The sequence below is a fragment of the Cheilinus undulatus genome, linkage group 6, assembly GCF_018320785.1.
Source record: "Cheilinus undulatus linkage group 6, ASM1832078v1, whole genome shotgun sequence".
Classification (NCBI taxonomy): Eukaryota; Metazoa; Chordata; class Actinopteri; order Labriformes; family Labridae; genus Cheilinus; species Cheilinus undulatus.
Genome location: NC_054870.1, coordinates 54,403,721 through 54,423,860, shown reverse-complemented (window position 1 = coordinate 54,423,860; position 20,140 = coordinate 54,403,721). Strand labels below are relative to the sequence as shown.

At 43.3% G+C, this 20,140-nt stretch overlaps 1 protein-coding gene across 1 annotated transcript in view; it reads right to left on the bottom strand.

The window, feature by feature from the left end:
- The window catches only part of LOC121511344 (guanine nucleotide-binding protein G(I)/G(S)/G(O) subunit gamma-4), a 39,762-nt gene that overhangs the window by 11,194 nt on the left and 8,428 nt on the right, over positions 1 to 20,140 (bottom strand). Inside the window, exon 2 of the mRNA XM_041789988.1 lies at positions 16,820 to 16,925. Coding sequence (XP_041645922.1) covers positions 16,820 to 16,918 — 99 coding nt within the window. The 5' untranslated portion in view covers positions 16,919 to 16,925. The remainder of the gene's footprint in view (positions 1 to 16,819; positions 16,926 to 20,140) is intronic.

Sequence of the window (20,140 nt, the reverse complement as noted above, 5' to 3'; positions counted from 1 at the left end):
TATCAAAAACCAGTCTGAGGCTTATTAACAACCAGTCTGAGGCTTATCAAAAACCAGTCTGAGGCTTATTAAAAACCAGTCTGAGGCTTATTTAAAACCAGTCTGAGGCTTATTAAAAACCAGTCTGAGGCTTATTAAAAACCAGTCTGAGGCTTATCAAAAACCAGTCTGAGACTTATTAACAACCAGTCTGAGGCTTATTAAAAACCAGTCTGAGGCTTATCAAAAACCAGTCTGAGACTTATTAACAACCAGTCTGAGGCTTATTAAAAACCAGTCTGAGGCTTATTAAAAACCAGTCTGAGGCTTATTTAAAACCAGTCTGAGGCTTATTAAAAACCAGTCTGAGGCTTATCAAAAAACAGTCTGAGGCTTATCAAAAAACAGTCTGAGGCTTATCTTATAGTTTTTATAAATAAACCTGCTCTCAGTTTTTACAAGTAAACCTGCTCTCAGTTTTTACAAGTAAACCTGCTCTCAGTTTTTATAGGTAAACCTGCTCTCAAATTTCATAGGTAAACCTGCTCTCAGTTTTTACAAGTAAACCTGCTCTCAGTTTTTATAGATAAACCTGCTCTCAGTTTTAATAGATAAACCTGCTCTCAGTTTTAATAGATAAACCTGCTCTCAGTTTTTACAAGTAAACCTGCTCTCAGTTCTTACAGGTAAACCTGCTCTCAGTTTTTACAAGTAAACCTGCTCTCAGTTTTTATAGGTAAACCTGCTCTCAAATTTCATAGGTAAACCTGCTCTCAGTGTTTATAGATAAACCTGTTCTCAGTTTTTATAGGTAAACCTGCTCTCAGTTTTTATAGGTAAACCTGCTCTCAAATTTCATAGGTAAACCTGCTCTCAGTTTTCATAGAGAAAGCTGCTCTTAGTTTTTATATATAAACCTGTTCTCAGTTTTTAAATAATAAACCTGCTCTCAGTTTTTATAGGTAAACCTGCTCTCAGTTTTCATAGATAAACCTGCTCTCAGTTTTTACAGGTAAACCTGCTCTCAGTTTTTATAGATAAACCTGCTCTCAGTTTTTACAAGTAAACCTGCTCTCAGTTTTTATAGATAAACCTGCTCTCAGTTTTAATAGATAAACCTGCTCTCAGTTTTTTATAGATAAACCTGCTCTCAGTTTTTATAGTTAAACCTGCTCTCAGTTTTTAAAGATAAACCTGCTCTCAGTTTTTACAGGTAAACCTGCTCTCAGTTTTTATAGATAAAGCTGCTCTCAGTTTTTACAAGTAAACCTGCTCTCAGTTTTTACAGGTAAACCTTCTCTCAGTTTTTATAGATAAACCTGCTCTCAGTTTTTACAAGTAAACCTGCTCTCAGTTTTAACAGGTAAACCTGCTCTCAGTTTTTACAAGTAAACCTGCTCTCAGTTTTTACAAGTAAACCTGCTTTCAGTTTTTACAAGTGAACCTGCTCTCAGTTTTTATAGATAAACCTGCTCACAGTTTTAACAGGTAAACCTGCTCTCAGTTTTTATAGATAAACCTGCTCTCAGTTTTTATAGGTAAACCTGCTCTCAGTTTTCATAGGTAAACCTGCTCTCAGTTTTTATAGGTAAACCTGCTCTCAATTTTTATAGATAAACCTGCTCTCAGTTTTTACAAGTAAACCTGCTCTCAGTTTTTACAGGTAAACCTACTCTCAGTTTTTATAGATAAACCTGCTCTCAGTTTTTACAAGTAAACCTGCTCTCAGTTTTTACAGGTAAACCTGCTCTCAGTTTTTATAGGTAAACCTGCTCTCAGTTTTCATAGGTAAACCTGCTCTCAGTTTTTATAGGTAAACCTGCTCTCAATTTTTATAGATAAACCTGCTCTCAGTTTTTATAGGTAAACCTGCTCTCAGTTTTCATAGGTAAACCTGCTCTCAGTTTTTATAGGTAAACCTGCTCTCAATTTTTATAGATAAACCTGCTCTCAGTTTTTAAATAATAAACCTGCTCTCAGTTTTTATAGGTAAACCTGCTCTCAATTTTTATAGATAAACCTGCTCTCAGTTTTTAAATAATAAACCTGCTCTCAGTTTTTATAGGTAAACTTGCTCTCAATTTTTATAGATAAACCTGCTCTCAGTTTTTACAAGTAAATCTGCTCTCAGTTTTTACAGGTAAACCTGCTCTCAGTTTTTATAGATAAACCTGCTCTCAGTTTTTACAAGTAAACCTGCTCTCAGTTTTTACAGGTAAACCTGCTCTCAGTTTTTACAAGTAAACCTGCTCTCAGTTTTTACAAGTAAACCTGCTTTCAGTTTTTACAAGTGAACTTGCTCTCAGTTTTTATAGATAAACCTGCTCACAGTTTTAACAGGTAAACCTGCTCTCAGTTTTTATAGGTAAACCTGCTCTCAGTTTTTACAGGTAAACCTGCTCTCAGTTTTTAAATAATAAACCTGCTCTCAGTTTTTATAGGTAAACCTGCTCTCAGTTTTTATAGGTAAACCTGCTCTCAGTTTTCATAGGTAAACCTGCTCTCAGTTTTTACAGGTAAACCTGCTCTCAGTTTTTAAATAATAAACCTGCTCTCAGTTTTTTATAGGTAAACCTGCTCTCAGTTTTTATAGGTAAACCTGCTCTCAGTTTTCATAGGTAAACCTGCTCTCAGTTTTTACAGGTAAACCTGCTCTCAGTTTTTAAATAATAAACCTGCTCTCAGTTTTTTATAGGTAAACCTGCTCTCAGTTTTTATAGGTAAATCTGCTCTCAGTTTTTACAGGTAAACCTGCTCTCAGTTTTTACAAGTAAACCTGCTCTCAGTTTTTACAAGTAAACCTGCTTTCAGTTTTTACAAGTGAACCTGCTCTCAGTTTTTATAGATAAACCTGCTCACAGTTTTAACAGGTAAACCTGCTCTCAGTTTTTATAGATAAACCTGCTCTCAGTTTTTACAAGTGAACCTGCTCTCAGTTTTTATAGATAAACCTGCTCACAGTTTTAACAGGTAAACCTGCTCTCAGTTTTTATAGATAAACCTGCTCTCAGTTTTTATAGGTAAACCTGCTCTCAGTTTTCATAGGTAAACCTGCTCTCAGTTTTTATAGGTAAACCTGCTCTCAATTTTTATAGATAAACCTGCTCTCAGTTTTTACAGGTAAACCTGCTCTCAGTTTTTATAGGTAAACCTGCTCTCAATTTTAATAGATAAACCTGCTCTCAGTTTTTACAAGTAAACCTGCTCTCAGTTTTTACAGGTAAACCTACTCTCAGTTTTTATAGATAAACCTGCTCTCAGTTTTTACAAGTAAACCTGCTCTCAGTTTTTACAGGTAAACCTGCTCTCAGTTTTTATAGGTAAACCTGCTCTCAGTTTTCATAGGTAAACCTGCTCTCAGTTTTTATAGGTAAACCTGCTCTCAATTTTTATAGATAAACCTGCTCTCAGTTTTTATAGGTAAACCTGCTCTCAGTTTTCATAGGTAAACCTGCTCTCAGTTTTTATAGGTAAACCTGCTCTCAATTTTTATAGATAAACCTGCTCTCAGTTTTTAAATAATAAACCTGCTCTCAGTTTTTATAGGTAAACCTGCTCTCAATTTTTATAGATAAACCTGCTCTCAGTTTTTACAATAATAAACCTGCTCTCAGTTTTATAGGTAAACCTGCTCTCAGTTTTATAGATAAACCTGCTCTCAGTTTTTACAAGTAAATCTGCTCTCAGTTTTTACAGGTAAACCTGCTCTCAGTTTTTATAGATAAACCTGCTCTCAGTTTTTACAAGTAAACCTGCTCTCAGTTTTTACAGGTAAACCTGCTCTCAGTTTTTACAAGTAAACCTGCTCTCAGTTTTTACAAGTAAACCTGCTTTCAGTTTTTACAAGTGAACTTGCTCTCAGTTTTTATAGATAAACCTGCTCACAGTTTTAACAGGTAAACCTGCTCTCAGTTTTTATAGGTAAACCTGCTCTCAGTTTTTACAGGTAAACCTGCTCTCAATTTTTATAGATAAACCTGCTCTCAGTTTTTAAATAATAAACCTGCTCTCAGTTTTTATAGGTAAACCTGCTCTCAGTTTTTATAGGTAAACCTGCTCTCAGTTTTCATAGGTAAACCTGCTCTCAGTTTTTACAGGTAAACCTGCTCTCAGTTTTTAAATAATAAACCTGCTCTCAGTTTTTTATAGGTAAACCTGCTCTCAGTTTTTATAGGTAAACCTGCTCTCAGTATTTACAGGTAAACCTGCTCTCAGTTTTTAAATAATAAACCTGCTCTCAGTTTTTTATAGGTAAACCTGCTCTCAGTTTTTATAGGTAAACCTGCTCTCAGTTTTTACAGGTAAACCTGCTCTCAGTTTTTACAGGTAAACCTGCAGCAGGTGAGTCGTGAATCATGCCTCTGATTACTTTGCCATTTTTTTTGTGTGCTTCTGATTCGTCTTTGCCTGTGGCGTCTGCTGCCTCAGCCCCGGGCAACAAGATGAGACAATACTGACAGCCAGGGGGGCGGGACCTCGACCAGGAGGGTGAAAAGAGCAGCCCTCCTCCTGCCCTGAGGTGAAAATAATGCACGTTGCGTTTTTCAAAGTCAAACAGTGGTTATTAATTTTACAGTAGAGCCGGACTGCATGTGGAAGTAGAGCACGAGGAGGAGGAGGAGGAGGTTACAGGAGGGGAGACAGAGGAGCAGCTGCATCGCAGGGATGGCGAGGGCTCAGAGATCCACACGGAGGACAGCGCCATCTGATCTCCTGCCTGACTCTTCACCTCTCCCTCAGGAGAGAACTTGTCACCACAGCCTTCAGGTGCAGCTTAAACATGAATTATTGAGCTTCCATTTAAACCGGAGAGTGATATACGCTCAGCATTTAAAGATTCACTACTTTTAAACTGAAGCCTCCAGCACCAAGGAAAAATCACTGCAGTTCCTCTTTACTCCACTAGAGGCTGCCTCCTCCAGTGAGTCAGTCCTCATAGAGCTCCGAGTTAAAAAGACCGACTCAGCAGAAACAAACAGCCGGGTATTAAAAAAAATACTTCAGGTCTTCAGGTCCAGGTCTTTATGAGCCATCTGTGTGTTTGAATACTGTCAGCTCTGGCTCCATAAAACCAAAATACTGTCATTTCCTCTCAGAGCGTGCACCTGGACCAGAACTCTCTGTCTCTCCTTTTCTCCAAACAATGAAGAATGAACGGAGGACTTTACCTCTGCTATCAGGAAAATCATTCCCGAAAAGCTCCAATCCACAACATTTGTGCTGAAATGAACGCTGTTCGGACCAATCAGCATCACTTGTGGAGAAAGAGAGGGCAGCTGTGGGCGGGGTTTAGTCCTACTTGAATCCATTTGAATGGCTGCCTCTACTGCAGTGATTCGTCTACATATGGCTGACTAGAACTGGACCACGTAGAACTGGACCACATAGAACTGGACCACATAGAACTGGACGACTTAGAACTGGACCACGCAGAACTGGACCACGCAGAACTGGACCACGTAGAACTGGATCACATAGATGATTTTTCTGACCCCCATGGGCCCTGGTTTTGCTGGGCCTCAAAAAGCTCCCCCATTTATCCCCCTTATGTGCAGCGCCGTCTCCACATGACTATTCTAGAATAGAACTATTCTAGAATGGCTGTTCAGCCACCTTCAGGTCCAGGGGGGGTCCCCGGTCTCCAGCACCTTTGTTTTTCTTTTGTTTTTTAAGATTTATTTTTGGGCTTCTTCATGCCTTTATTTGACAGAGGAAGGACAGCGGATAGATTCGGAAACAGGGAAGAGAGTGGGGAGAGGCATGCGGTAAAGGGCCACAGGCCAGATTCAACCCGGGCCGCCCACGTACATGGGTAGCGCCTTAAACCACTCAACCATCTGCGCTCCCTGGCACCCTAATTTTTGAGGTCCCCGGGTCTGGCACCTTAATTTTGGGGGTTGCTGGTCTCTGGCACCTTATAGGTCGTTTCCACCGAGCGGTCTGGCTCAGTTCGGTGCGGTACGGCACGCTTTTTTCGGCGTTTCCATAGAGAAAGGGTCCCAAAAAACCGACCCGTACTGTCCCACTTTTCGGCACCCTTCTGTAGGGGTGCCAGTCTTACCTAGCCGTACCTAAAAGGTGGAGCTGCACACAACAATAGGGGCTGTACTGACGTCACATCAGCACCCGACTCAGCTGCTCGCCTTCGGGCTTCAAACACAGAAGTCTGCGCTGTGAGAAGCGGGCGAAAACAGGAGAAAAACGGACTAATATCTGCCGAAATGGGAAATATTTGGACTCGACAGAGATCCAAACTGTTTCCTGGTCTGTGGATGTTGGTATCTGACCACAAATCCAGTTTCCTGACGTTTATCTGGATGATTTTAAGAACCTGAGCCTGAAGGCTCACATCAGCCTGATCCATCCATGATGGATGAGAAACTAAATTAATGCTGAAGTTTTGTGAATATGAAGCCTTAGATGAGTTCATTCTCTTCTCTAACTAGTTATTAATCTACGTCTTACGTTAGGTAACCTGTGAAAACATCGCTCTGTGGTTGTTGGACGTGTTTGTAAAACTTCAGGCTGCAGACTATTTTACAACGAGATCAGTGCATCCCGGGTTTCTGACTTAATCTAGCTTGATTTTAACACCAGCTGAACTTTAACTTTATTTTTAATGTGGTGAATTCTCACAGTACAGCTCTGAACTTTCATATTTAGTCACATAAACTGTTCTAGACTAGATATATTCACATATTAACGCAGCGTTACGACTCAAACCGTCTCTGTACACGTATTCATCAGCTGAGGATCTGTACTGACAGCAGTTAACATCATTCAGATGTAGTTATTTTTTAAAAAGCACTCTCAGCTGAAATAAAGCTGTTTACTGCTTATTCTCTACTGATTTCTGTCACCCATCCTTTCTATAACTCTGCTGCTGCAACAGCTGACTCACGCTGTCTGTGACTTCACATTCATCGCCTTTACAGCCCCGCCCACCAAGCGAGAGCACGGGTGTCTGTGGAAACGCTAATTATTTTGGGGTTTAGCGTACCAAACCATACCAAACTGAACTGAATCAAACCGGACCCCCTGATGGAAACACGGCTTTAGTTCTGGGGGTCCCCGGGTCTGGCACCTTTATTTAGGGGTCCCTGGTCTCTGGCACCTCTGTTTTGGGGCGTTAGTGGTCTTGTGGTTAGTTCACATGCTCACGTAGAAAGCCTTTTTCCCTCTAGGTGGCGCTCTGACTTCGGTGTCTCCTTTCAGACATGTCCTTCCCCTCTCTCTCTCCCTCATGTCCGACTCTCTCCAGCGTCTCTATATTAAAGCTAAATCAGGCTCAAACAGAACTCCTCATCTCTTCATGCACTAACTGGAGAATCTGGAGGTTGAAACACGAGTAAAGTCCTGAACGCAGTAAACATCTTAATAATTGCCATAATGAGGCTAAATGTACTAATGATTTCATGGTGTAGCTGCAGCAGAGAGAGAGAGAGCCCCAGGAGGACAGAGCGTGCTACTGCACGGTGTCTGTGTCAGACTGACTGTAATTACACTGCAGCCCCATGATGGAGGGAGAGGCCGTCTAATTAGCTCCGATCACATTCCTTTGGCTGATTAAGCAATTAATGAGAGAGTGGTGATCCCTCAATCAGAGACGCTCGCTCTCTCCTCAGATCCTTTAATTAAATTTAAGGGATCGACGCCGAGGCCGGCGCTTTGTTTCCTCCTCTTCCTCTGTACTTTCTCGGCCGCTTTAGTCGCTGTTAATAAAGAATAAGTCATCTAAACGTGTGAGGGGTTTTAAAGCAATCATCCAGCATCCAGCAGAGAGGAAACAACAGTGGTGAAATCATGCTGAAGATATAGATGGCCATGAACACGCCAACCCTCCACAGAACCGGGCTCAGACTGGAGGATTTATGCTTTTAGATCAAAACCCCTAAAAAGTTAAATCAATGAAACCCGAGGCCACATGCCTCTGTCTGTTCAGACTGAGAGTCATAGGCAATGTCAGAGGGGGTCAAAGGTCATGGAGCATGTCTGCTATCAGAAGAATGGGTGATGTCACCCATTTAAAGCTGTTTCTAGCCAATCCACAGAGGCGTAACGCCGTCTCTCACTAACTTTAGATCAACATAGTCACAGACAGAGAGGTGGAGCTGAGATGGTCTACAGACTCTGACAAACTAAAATCCTGATGACTTCTAACCACCGCCACCTTCAGCGGGATCCTTAGAGACCAAACCTATTCTGACCTGAGTCCTAAATCTGGTTTAAGTGTGGTCAGAAGACCTTTAGATGGAACTTACTAACCAATCTAAGTCCCTGAACCTGTTAAGGACTTTATCTTAAAGATTTCTGAAGGACAGGTTCACATCTGTCCTCTGTCTTCTTCTACAGAGAGACAGAGTCCAGAACAGGAATGAGAGAGTGGAGAAAAGACCAGAACCCAGGACACCCAAGACAGTCTGACTGTAGACCACGGATCTCAGACGTCCCCCTTTGTAGACCACTACAGTGAGACGCCGCGTCTGTCAGAACAGAAATACACTCTAAAACTTTCAAAATAAAATCTAATGACTCTTCCTGTTTGGGTTTGGAGACCAAAACTTAAAACGTCTACTAAAGCTGAGAGAACAGTCTGGACCAAGCTCCTCCTCCATGGAAACATTCTAATGCAGCTAAGGGGATGTTCACAACCTGCATAAGCTACGTAGATAAAGCTACATCTAGAGCTAACATAGCTGTGTTAGTAACAGTGAAGCGATTGTAGCATCAGCATCATTTTTCCTCCTCACTGAGCTAGGCTGTGACATCCTGTGTCACTCATGTTCTGGACATTTCTCCTCTCTGTTCTGAAAACTGAATACATATAAATACATTTCTGCAGATACTTCTGCACCATCATGAGAATATAAGAGGAGACTGTCTGCACGCTGCACACAGATCCAAACATCCTAAAAACTCAGCGCTAAATTTCAGAGAGTGAAGTGGACAGGTGGGGATAAATGTGTAACTCTGGCTGTGTTTCACTGAGAAACCTTTGTTAGTTTGACTTTGAAGCATTCATGCAGCATGAAGGGATGGTTACCAGAATCAGCAGCCTTGTAGTCGTATCAAATGAAGCGTGGACGATCCAAACAGGGTTTTTGACTGGAGTCAAATCAGCTTGATTCATGGAGCCAGGAATGAAAGGGTTTGAAATAGATACAACAAAGAGGAGTGGTGTTCTGGAATGAATGCATGAATAATAACGGACGTACTCTCAGCATGTTTCCCATTAGTTTGCAAACTGTGTTTCAACATCAAGTTTGGATTTTTGGCTGCGCCATAGAGTCAGGCTGCAGGTTCACTCAGACATGGCGCCATAGAGTCAGGCTGCAGGTTCACTCAGACATGGCGCCATAGAGTCAGGCTGCAGGTTCACTGTGACATGGCGCCATAGAGTCAGGCTGCAGGTTCAATCAGACATGGCGCCATAGAGTCAGGCTGCAGGTTCACTCAGACATGGCGCCATAGAGTCAGGCTGCAGGTTCACTCAGACATTGCGCCATAGAGTCAGGCTGCAGGTTCACTGTGACATGGCGCCATAGAGTCAGGCTGCAGGTTCACTCAGACATGGCGCCATAGAGTCAGGCTGCGGGTTCACTCAGACATGGCGCCATAGAGTCAGGCTGCAGGTTCACTGTGACATGGCGCCATAGAGTCAGGCTGCAGGTTAACTGTGACATGGCACCATAGAGTCAGGCTGCAGGTTCACTCAGACATTGCGCCATAGAGTCAGGCTGCAGGTTCACTCAGACATTGCGCCATAGAGTCAGGCTGCAGGTTCACTGTGACATGGCGCCATAGAGTCAGGCTGCAGGTTCACTGTGACATGGCGCCATAGAGTCAGGCTGCAGGTTCACTCAGACATGGCACCATAGAGTCAGGCTGCAGGTTCACTCAGACATGGTGCCATAGAGTCAGGCTGCAGGTTAACTGTGACATGGCACCATAGAGTCAGGCTGCAGGTTCACTCAGACATGGCGCCATAGAGTCAGGCTGCAGGTTCACTCAGACATGGTGCCATAGAGTCAGGCTGCAGGTTCACTGTGACATGGCACCATAGAGTCAGGCTGCAGGTTCACTCAGACATGGCGCCATAGAGTCAGGCTGCAGGTTAACTGTGACATGGCACCATAGAGTCAGGCTGCGGGTTCACTGTGACATGGCGCCATAGAGTCAGGCTGCAGGTTCACTGTGACATGGCGCCATAGAGTCAGGCTGCAGGTTCACTCAGACATGGCGCCATAGAGTCAGGCTGCAGGTTCACTCAGACATGGCGCCATAGAGTCAGGCTGCAGGTTCACTGTGACATGGCGCCATAGAGTCAGGCTGCAGGTTCACTGTGACATGGCGCCATAGAGTCAGGCTGCAGGTTCACTCAGACATGGCGCCATAGAGTCAGGCTGCGGGTTCACTCAGACATGGCGCCATAGAGTCAGGCTGCAGGTTCACTGTGACATGGCGCCATAGAGTCAGGCTGCAGGTTAACTGTGACATGGCACCATAGAGTCAGGCTGCAGGTTCACTCAGACATTGCGCCATAGAGTCAGGCTGCAGGTTCACTGTGACATGGCGCCATAGAGTCAGGCTGCAGGTTCACTGTGACATGGCGCCATAGAGTCAGGCTGCAGGTTCACTGTGACATGGCGCCATAGAGTCAGGCTGCAGGTTCACTCAGACATGGCACCATAGAGTCAGGCTGCAGGTTCACTGAGACATGGCGCCATAGAGTCAGGCTGCAGGTTAACTGTGACATGGCACCATAGAGTCAGGCTGCAGGTTCACTCAGACATGGCGCCATAGAGTCAGGCTGCAGGTTCACTCAGACATGGTGCCATAGAGTCAGGCTGCAGGTTAACTGTGACATGGCACCATAGAGTCAGGCTGCAGGTTCACTCAGACATGGCGCCATAGAGTCAGGCTGCAGGTTAACTGTGACATGGCACCATAGAGTCAGGCTGCGGGTTCACTGTGACATGGCGCCATAGAGTCAGGCTGCAGGTTCACTGTGACATGGCGCCATAGAGTCAGGCTGCAGGTTCACTCAGACATGGCGCCATAGAGTCAGGCTGCAGGTTCACTGTGACATGGCGCCATAGAGTCAGGCTGCAGGTTCACTGTGACATGGCGCCATAGAGTCAGGCTGCAGGTTCACTGTGACATGGCGCCATAGAGTCAGGCTGCAGGTTCACTCAGACATGGCGCCATAGAGTCAGGCTGCAGGTTCACTGTGACATGGCGCCATAGAGTCAGGCTGCAGGTTAACTGTGACATGGCGCCATAGAGTCAGGCTGCTCTGTGTTTAAAGACATGAGCGCTTTTCTGTAGTCTCTGCTGTTGTGCTGAGTCAGACATGGCGCCATGGTCAGGCTGCAGGTTCACTGTGACATGGCGCCATAGAGTCAGGGCTGCAGGTTAACTGTGACATGGCACCATGAGGAGTCAGGCTGAAGGTTCACTCAGACATTGCGCCTATAAAAGTCAGAGCTGGCAGGTTCACTCAGGAACATTGCGCCATAGAGTCAGGCTGCAGGTTCACTGTGGACATGGCGCCATACTGGAATCAGGCTGCAGGTTCACTGTGACATGGCGCCATGGAGTCTGAAGGCTGAGGTTCACTAAGACATGGCACCATATTTACACAGGCTGCAGGTTTGATAAGGACATGGTGCCATTAGAGTCAGGCTGCAGGTTAAGCCTGTGACATGGCACCATAGAGTCAGGCTGCAGGTTCACTACTGAAGACATGGCGCCATAGAGTCAGGCTGCAGGTTCACTCAGACATGGCGCCATAGAGTCAGGCTGCAGGTTAACTGTGACATGGCACCTATTTGATGTGTTTGTATGTTGAGTTCATTTTAAAGACATGGCGCCATAAAAGTAAAGAGGATCTGTTCAGGTTAACTGTGACATGGCACCATAGAGTCAGATTATTTTGGGGTTCACTGTGACATGGCGCCATAGAGTCAGGCTGCAGGTTCACTGTGACATGGCGCCATAGAGTCAGGCTGCAGGTTCACTCAGACATGGCGCCATAGAGTCAGGCTGCAGGTTCACTCAGACATGGCGCCATAGAGTCAGGCTGCAGGTTCACTGTGACATGGCGCCATAGAGTCAGGCTGCAGGTTCACTGTGACATGGCGCCATAGAGTCAGGCTGCAGGTTCACTCAGACATGGCGCCATAGAGTCAGGCTGCAGGTTAACTGCATGTCTGAGTGAACATCCTGTGAGCTCTGATTCTAAGGCGGGATCACTGCTCTGTGTTTAAAGATGAGGCTTTTTCTGTAGTCTCTCTGTTGTGCTGAGTCGGGATGATGGCGTATGGCGGGCGTCCAGGCGGGGCTGTAACGCAGAGTGAACAGCCTCAGGGCTGCAGGGTCATCAGAGCACATGAGGAGCATGCTGAAGGAGACGATGATGCAGCCTAAAAACCAGAGCTGGCCATCCCAGCAGGAACATGTTCATGTTTTATTGAGAAGAGGACGAGAAAGGACTGTGGATCGTGGATGACTGGAATAATCTGGAATATTCTATTGACAGGGAAAGTTTATGGAGTCTGAAGGCTGAGGACGATAAGACTGAGTCAATATTTACACAGGTGCTGTTTGATAAGGTCACACTTTCATTACACCTCCTTCAAAATAAAAGCCTGCTGAGTTAAAGGAGGCCATAGCTGCTGGAAATATTATCACTACTGAAGACATGGTGAGCATTAAAGGTGCAAAATGTAGAATTTCATCACTAATATGTCTATTCTAATTTAAATTTATATTTATTGTATTTATCTATATTTGATGTGTTTGTATGTTGAGTTTTTGATTTTAAAGCTTGTTAGGACCACTATAAAATAAAGAGGATCTGTTCATTTGTAAATAACCAAAGGTGAAAATAAGATTATTTTGGGGCCTTTTTGCCTTTATTAGAAAGGAGAGCCAGAGAAAGACTGGAAATATGGGAGAAAGAGTTCACCAGAGTTGAGACTAGGAACCAACCCCATGACCAGTGTGTTTGTTTATTTATTTAATATAGGGGACCATGCATATTAATGAAAATGGACATGTTAACATGCCAGAGTGATGCTCATTTCCATCCATTGTCCCCCGTAGGTTGATGGTTGAGGACTGTAGCCTCAGCATGTCCAGTCTGCTTTAACCACAACGGCACTTAACAGTGTTTAAAAAAAAACAATTTTTTAGATTAAAAAGTCATTAATTTACAAGAAACCAGATGAAGATGTATTTTAGTTTGTAAAGGTGAAAATCTACAAGAAAAACACATAAAATGTTCATGTTTAATTGTCTTAGATTTTCAGTTTAGAAACTTTAAAACTCTAATTTTTTAATTCGTACATTTTGAACATTACAGAGTGATAAATTAAGCAGAAACCAGAGTGAAGCAGGCGTGGATAGCCAGGCTACAGACACGTCTGTGTGAAGATGAGTTTATCGCTGGTTCAGTTCTAAACTTCAGTCTGCAGGACGACACCACTCTACTGTGTGTGACTTTTAAAATGGTTTTAGTTCCTGTGAAGTTTTTATGTATTTATGATGTTTTTTATGTTCCCTCTATTTTTTTACTTGTTTCAGTCACTGTTAAATCACAAGTCTTCACTCAGCATCACCACACACGTCTACCTTACCCCTCCCCCAACATGACAGAAGCCTGTCGGCAGGCCTGCACTTCCTCTTTCCCTCAACTCACGCAGGAGAACAACGAGATCCCAGAAGTGAGTGGAAAATGGACTTCAGTCGATGACTGATCCACATTTTGATGATATTGTACGATCACTTTAGATATAATATGTTGTTTAATGTTTCCTTAGTTAGATTAACGATGGCCCTCATTTGGTAATTAATTTAACATTAATAGACTGTGTTTGTAATAGTTTAAGACCTTAATATTCCCTTTTGTTCTTTGTTGTATATAGAAAAAATCATCCATTCATCCATCCAAAGAAAGAAAGAAGCAAAGAAATAAATGGACGCTGTGTTTGAATGTGCACACAACATAAGGTTTCTGTGAACCAACAGCAAAACAAACGGAGTTTTTTCAGGCACCGTGCAGCCCTTTGGTAGAGGTAATGTTTTGTAAAATGTGCTGTATGAATGGAGGTGATGGGAGACCTGACGTGTCTGACGTTAAAGACGGTTGCAGACGAGGAGGGACTGCTGCTGGAAGCTGCTCTTCTGTTTTTCATGATGAGGGCAAAAATGGGATAAAAGTGGTAAAAAAGTAGCAAAAATGGGCAAAAACTAGGAAACAAGGGGTATTTCATGGCAAAATGTAGCTTCAATGGGTGAAGAGTGGCAAAAAATAGGAAAAAGTGCCCAAAAAAGTGGCAAAAATTGCCAAAAAGTAAGAAAAAAGGCATATTTAATGGCAAAATGTAGCTTTAATGGGTCAATAGTGGCAAAAAAATGTGAAAAGCGCAAAAAAGTTTCCCTTTTTTTAGGTTTTCTGGGGCATTAATATCTAAAATTAAGACATAAAAGAGCCACATGTGGCTCCAGAGCCTCATGTTGAGTATCGCTGCTCTAAATGAAGTAGAAAACACAAAGACAGAACCTGCACCGTTAAGCACTAGATAGTGTCCTAGAAAAGCTGATAGCAGTGGTAACATGCTTCTGTCCCAGCTTTTTTGGAATGTGTTACAAGAATCAAAGTCAGAGTGTGAATATATTTCAGAGACACTGTGTCCATCAGTTTGAAGATCTAATAAATCACTGTTTTCTGTTTTTCATCAGATTTTACACAGCATCCCAGCTTTTTTGGATTTGAGGTTTGTATTTTGATTCATACTAAATCCTGAGTGGTTCATAATCTACCGTCTGAGTAAACAGTCCACCTTCCATCAGGATGACTCAGTCTTCTTTAGGAAAGACTTGAGCCTCTCTAAAAATGTGAACTATCCCTTTAAGCTCAGCCGCCTCATGCACTCTCACAGAAACCCAAAGCTGGCAAAGTAAGATGAGAAGAAGCCTGAATAAGAGGAGTGCTAACCGGGGCAGATTGTCAGAAACATGACCCAGTTTGGTAGAAAACGAGTGTCAGAAGTGGTCAGAATTCACCGTATCCCATCATGCCTCTGGCTACTTTCTCCACAGTAACCGCGGCGGTGTTGCTCGCTGTGCAGAGACGAGTCGCTCCAGGTGAAGTCAGGCTTCATGTGAGCTCTGGCAGAGAGAGAGAGGGTCCAAACCAAAGGCAGGAACAATGACGGCGTTGTCATCCTGCAGCCGGCTGATGGAACCAGTGAAGAGGGCGGGGCTTAAAGTCGATTATCACACGGGTCCAATGAGACCGGAGGAACGTTTCTGAATGAAACACATCAGGATGTTAAATGAGGCAGACTCTCGTGTCCAGTAGAGGCGGTCTCCTGCTGTGAGGCCAAATAAAGGGATGGAAAACTCAAAGAAGAAAGCAGCGCGTCGCTGAAGAAGGTGCAGGCCGCCACATGATGAGGTTGATGTTTCTAGCCCTGTGAGTTAGAGGAATTTCACTAGCTGCACACATCTCTAATGCGGGTCTTTGATTATTTATACCTCTGTGTTTTATCAGCAATACCAGGAGAGCTCCTGTTGTCTCCTTTGGTTCGTTTCTACTCTGATAAGACTCTGAAAGAGTCAACTATAGGCAGAGTGGCAAGATTCGGTTTAAAAGTGGCAAAAAGAGGCAGAAAGAAAGTGGTGGAGAGGGTTAAAACTGGAGAAAAAGTGAGTTTTAAGTGGAAAAAATGTGTTAAAATTGGTGTAAAGTGGCAACAGTGTCATTTTAAAAATATTCTTAGTTTTTAAGGCATCTGGAGACCCCCTCTCAGTGTCTCGCGACCCCCAGTGGGGTCCCGACCCCAACGTTGAGAACCTCTGGCGTAGACAACTATGGAGGAGTTTCATAGTGAAGTATGGACGGGCTTCATGCAGCAGATTTATCTGAGGCTCCGGTTCTTCCACAACAAGCCCACATCATGTCCACGTTAGACCAGACGGGTCCACGGCTGAGAACTGAGGATTCTCTAGATCTGAACATGACGGGAAATAATCATGACCTTGTAAAGCACACGGACACGCCCGTTTCCTTGTTTCTCACTGGTGAATCCATCTACAAAACTCCCATCTGAACTGTTTGGGCCAGTTAGAAAGTGACAGGACCAATCAGCGACGAGGGCGCAGCAGAGTCGTGACGTAAGCAAGCAGCAGCAAGAGCTGGTGCAGTTATGGAGGAAGAGATTAGCGTGGATGCTGCTAAAGCGCCAGTTTTATCAGAACTTGACCACATTTCTTGGTTAAAAGAAGAACAAAGAACAGCATTGAGTTGTTTTCTTTTCAAAACCACAAAAGTGGAGTACTGACATGTCACCATGTTTTGTTGCTCTGATTGGCCCCTAAAGATGTGACAGACAGAACGTTCATCCAATCACCCTCAGAGTTTTTTTTCAAACGCCGTCTATGAGAGGTTTACCAGACGGATGAGTGAAACAAATCAGTCTGGTGTGTGAGGTTAAAATATTCCAGTGTTCTCCTAAATCTATCACATGTAGGTTTGGCCATCTTTTTCTTTAATTCTGACGTTTCAGTGCCAAAAATCTACAGATTGTTCCTTTAAGTGATTTTGCATGGCTTGAGTTGTTCCTCTTATCAGTGGAGCCTTCAGGAGGTGATCACAGTAATGTTAGAAGTTCTTCATGGTTTCTCTGTCATGGCATTAAGATAAATCCACCTGTTCTTAAATAAAGTAACCCAGCTCTAACCGGGGCTGGGGATCTTTAGCGCCACATGGTGCATTTAAGACTTTAGGACAAATGTATTCAACCCCCCCCCAGGTGAAGTAAATGACGCGTACCTTTATCCTGTCCATGCAGGCCTCCATCTTCAGCTGCTCCACAGCTTTCCTGGCTTGGGAGATGCTGGCCGTGCTGTTGTTGGCGATCCCGTCCTTCATGGTGCCGCTGTGACGCCGACCACAGACACAAAGAGGAGACACATGGAGTCATTGAGCATCACATCAAATCCACAAAGCAGACCCCCCCCCCCGGCTCTTCTCTACATCAACCTTTTCATCTAAAGGAGCGTTTTGTTCAGCAGATTGAGTTTTACAGCAGCTCCATTCTACCCAGAGAAAGAGCAGCAGCTGGACAGCGGTTTGGCATTTTTCAGACACTACTCATGCAGAAATGTTTGCTTTTTATGCTGTTCTTTGTAAAAAGAAGCTGGGGGGGATGTTAGAGACCTCTTTCACAGCACGGCTCAAGAGCTTTGCTGAGGGCCACTCGGGGGACATTTAGGGGTTTATGCTGCTTTTTTTGCCTCATATTGTCATTTTAGAGAGAATCAAAACTGCAGTTTTTCTCCTTCTGAGCAGATCTGTCCTCTCTTTTATTCATCTCCTCAGCATGCATGGATGCAGCTGCAGTGTTTTCACTGCTCCGCTGCAGCCGGCCTTTCTGTGCATCTCCTGCATGCAGTCGCTGAATTTACACTCATATTCCAGGCCTCTTGACCCGCTCACCCACTTTCAAGTGTCCCACTTTGGCATCCTTAGAGATGAAAGATGACCACAGATGGGTTTTATAACAATGTGCATGAAAATGTGAGGCTTTGACTGGAGTGAAGAGCTGTTGACTCTGATCACAGTCACTGCAGGTTTGGACACAACGACCAGAAACCACATCAGCGTGTGCTTCAGCTGTATGGAGACGTGTGACTGTTTTTATGTAAAGAAGCCACCTAAGGATTTCAAAATACCAAGATTATAATCTGTTAAAATCAAACCCTATTCAACCTGTTAGATACCTCTACAACTAAAATACAAGTCTTAGAGACAAAACTGGGATATTTGACCTTTAACCCTCTGAGCAAAACCATTCTGTCTCTCCTGGACTTATTGTCTTAGAAAGTCTAACCTCCTAAGGCCCTGCATGCACATATGAGGACATTTCTACAACAAAGCAATCATTTCTAAGGTTAGAATTTGTCAGATAATAAATAAAATGCACACTGAAGTTGAAATAATTTGCGGGATCATAGCAAAATTTTCTGTTTGGATATTTTTGGGAATTTGTTAAAAAATTTTCACGAAGGTTTTGGGGATATGTTGGCATACTTTTTGAGTCTTTTTTGGAAGTTTGTGTAAATTTGCTTTGCATTTATGCTCTGGTTATTTATGGAAATTTATTTGGAAATTTTGCGGCAATTTCATGGAACTTTGTGACATTTTTATTTTAAATTTTTGGGTAATGGGTGGAGGGTTCTTTGAAATTTTAAAGAATTTTTATGCAAGTTTCTAGAATTTTGTTTGGATGTTTCTGTCACTTTCATGAATTTTGGGGGGCATATTTGTACATTTTTTTGGAATTTGCTTGAAAATTTTCAGAAATTTAAACAGAATTTGTAATAAATTGAATTATGATCAAGTTTCACTGAAACATTTTGGGACTACTTGAAGACATTTTTAGGTATTTTTCATGGAAAAAGTCTTTAACATATACTTAAGATTTTTTTTAACAGATAAAGTATGTTATTTCTTTGAAATATTATGGAATATGTGTGGAGTTTGGATGGGAAAATTTCCAAGAAATTTCCGTGCAAAGACAAGGCTGATGTTTTAACTTAGAAGGTTCTACTGATCCAAAATAAGTAGGAGAAACTAAAAATGCATGTCAAACAAAAGCTCAGGTCTCAGGAGGTCAAAGGTCGACCCTGTGGCCACAGTCAAGCTCTGAACAGTCTTTTTAGGACAACCTGGGTTTAAGAAAAGGTGAGCTGTAGTCACTGGGCTTTCAAAAACAGTTTTTGGACTAAAAAGACAGAAACTTGTTCTCCTGTCTCTGAGGGACCAGAAAGTGAACTAATAACCCCTAAGTCTTTGAAATATTCACATTTTAACAAACAGTCGTGGTGCTTCTTTGAGCTGGCTCTGATTGAGCCGGTCCTGTCTGCAGAGACGCAGAGGGACACGTCACAGCCTCTCCTATTATCGACTCTTCAGGGCGTCTCCTCCAGGATCTAAGCGTCACATGACGAAAGAACAGCCTGCCATTGGCTGTCACAGCCCATGTGACGACCGGTGCTCAGAAACAGACTAAGAAATGGATGAAGAAGCCTTTCAGTGCTGAGTTAGTTTTTATCTTTAAAGACCCCCGGCATGGACCGTGACTAGGACTAGGATTCATGGTTCAAAGGTTGATGACCTTTAGTAACCTCTGTTTGTTATGATGTCAGTCTCAGAGGGGTAATTATGAAAAACTCCCAGACAGTAAATGAGATGAAAACTCTGATGACATTTCTGTAATGAGGGCAGCTCAGAGAAAAGAGGAAGTGGGTTTTTATTTACAACATGCAGCAGCAGGGCTTTCTTTCCTGATGAAGGTCTAATGTTGAAAATAATTAACCCTCTTTCTGCTGGTTGGACTGTGTGCCAGAGTTCTGAGAAGACATAGAAGAAGACAAACATGGCTCGTGATTGGCCAGAACAGAAAGCAGAAATCCCCCCTCCTGTCCAGACTACTGTCTTTTAAAAAAAAACACATAAACAATGAAATAACAGCAAATGAACGCTGTTACGGGACATCTGCTTTTACTTTGGAGTCATTATGAGCAGCAGGCAAGGCAGCGAAGGAGAGAGAGCGACTACGCCACGTTGCCATGGTTACACAGATGCTGTGTGAGGTACTGATATGTATTTGAGTGTATTAAATCACATTTATTTATCTGTTAATCATTACTTTTAATGCCACTTCCTGCCTTTGGTTCACAAGTTCCTCTGCTTCACTTTCACACCTTAAATGAGCCGCACCAGGGTTTGCTGACCTGAGACCCCTGTCTTTGAGCAGACCAGAGTTCACTCGTTTGGTCCACACCCGAGATTTGATGAGCTTTAGACCACTTCAAACAAACCGGACTATCTGGGTAGACGGACCCGGGTTGGTTTAGAGTGGACCAAACAGCTGAACCTGAACCCCAGACCGTCTGCTTCACATTCATCTGGGAAAGCTCCCATAGAGAGAGTCTGGGATGGGCAGGACTCTTCAAAACATTCTTAGAAGGTAATTGGATGAACCTTCTGTCTGTCACAGTCATGACAGCCAATCAGAGCGACAAAATGATGTAGTTGACATGCTACCTCTGAGCTAACAGGCTATCGCTGCTGTAGCTGTGATTGGTG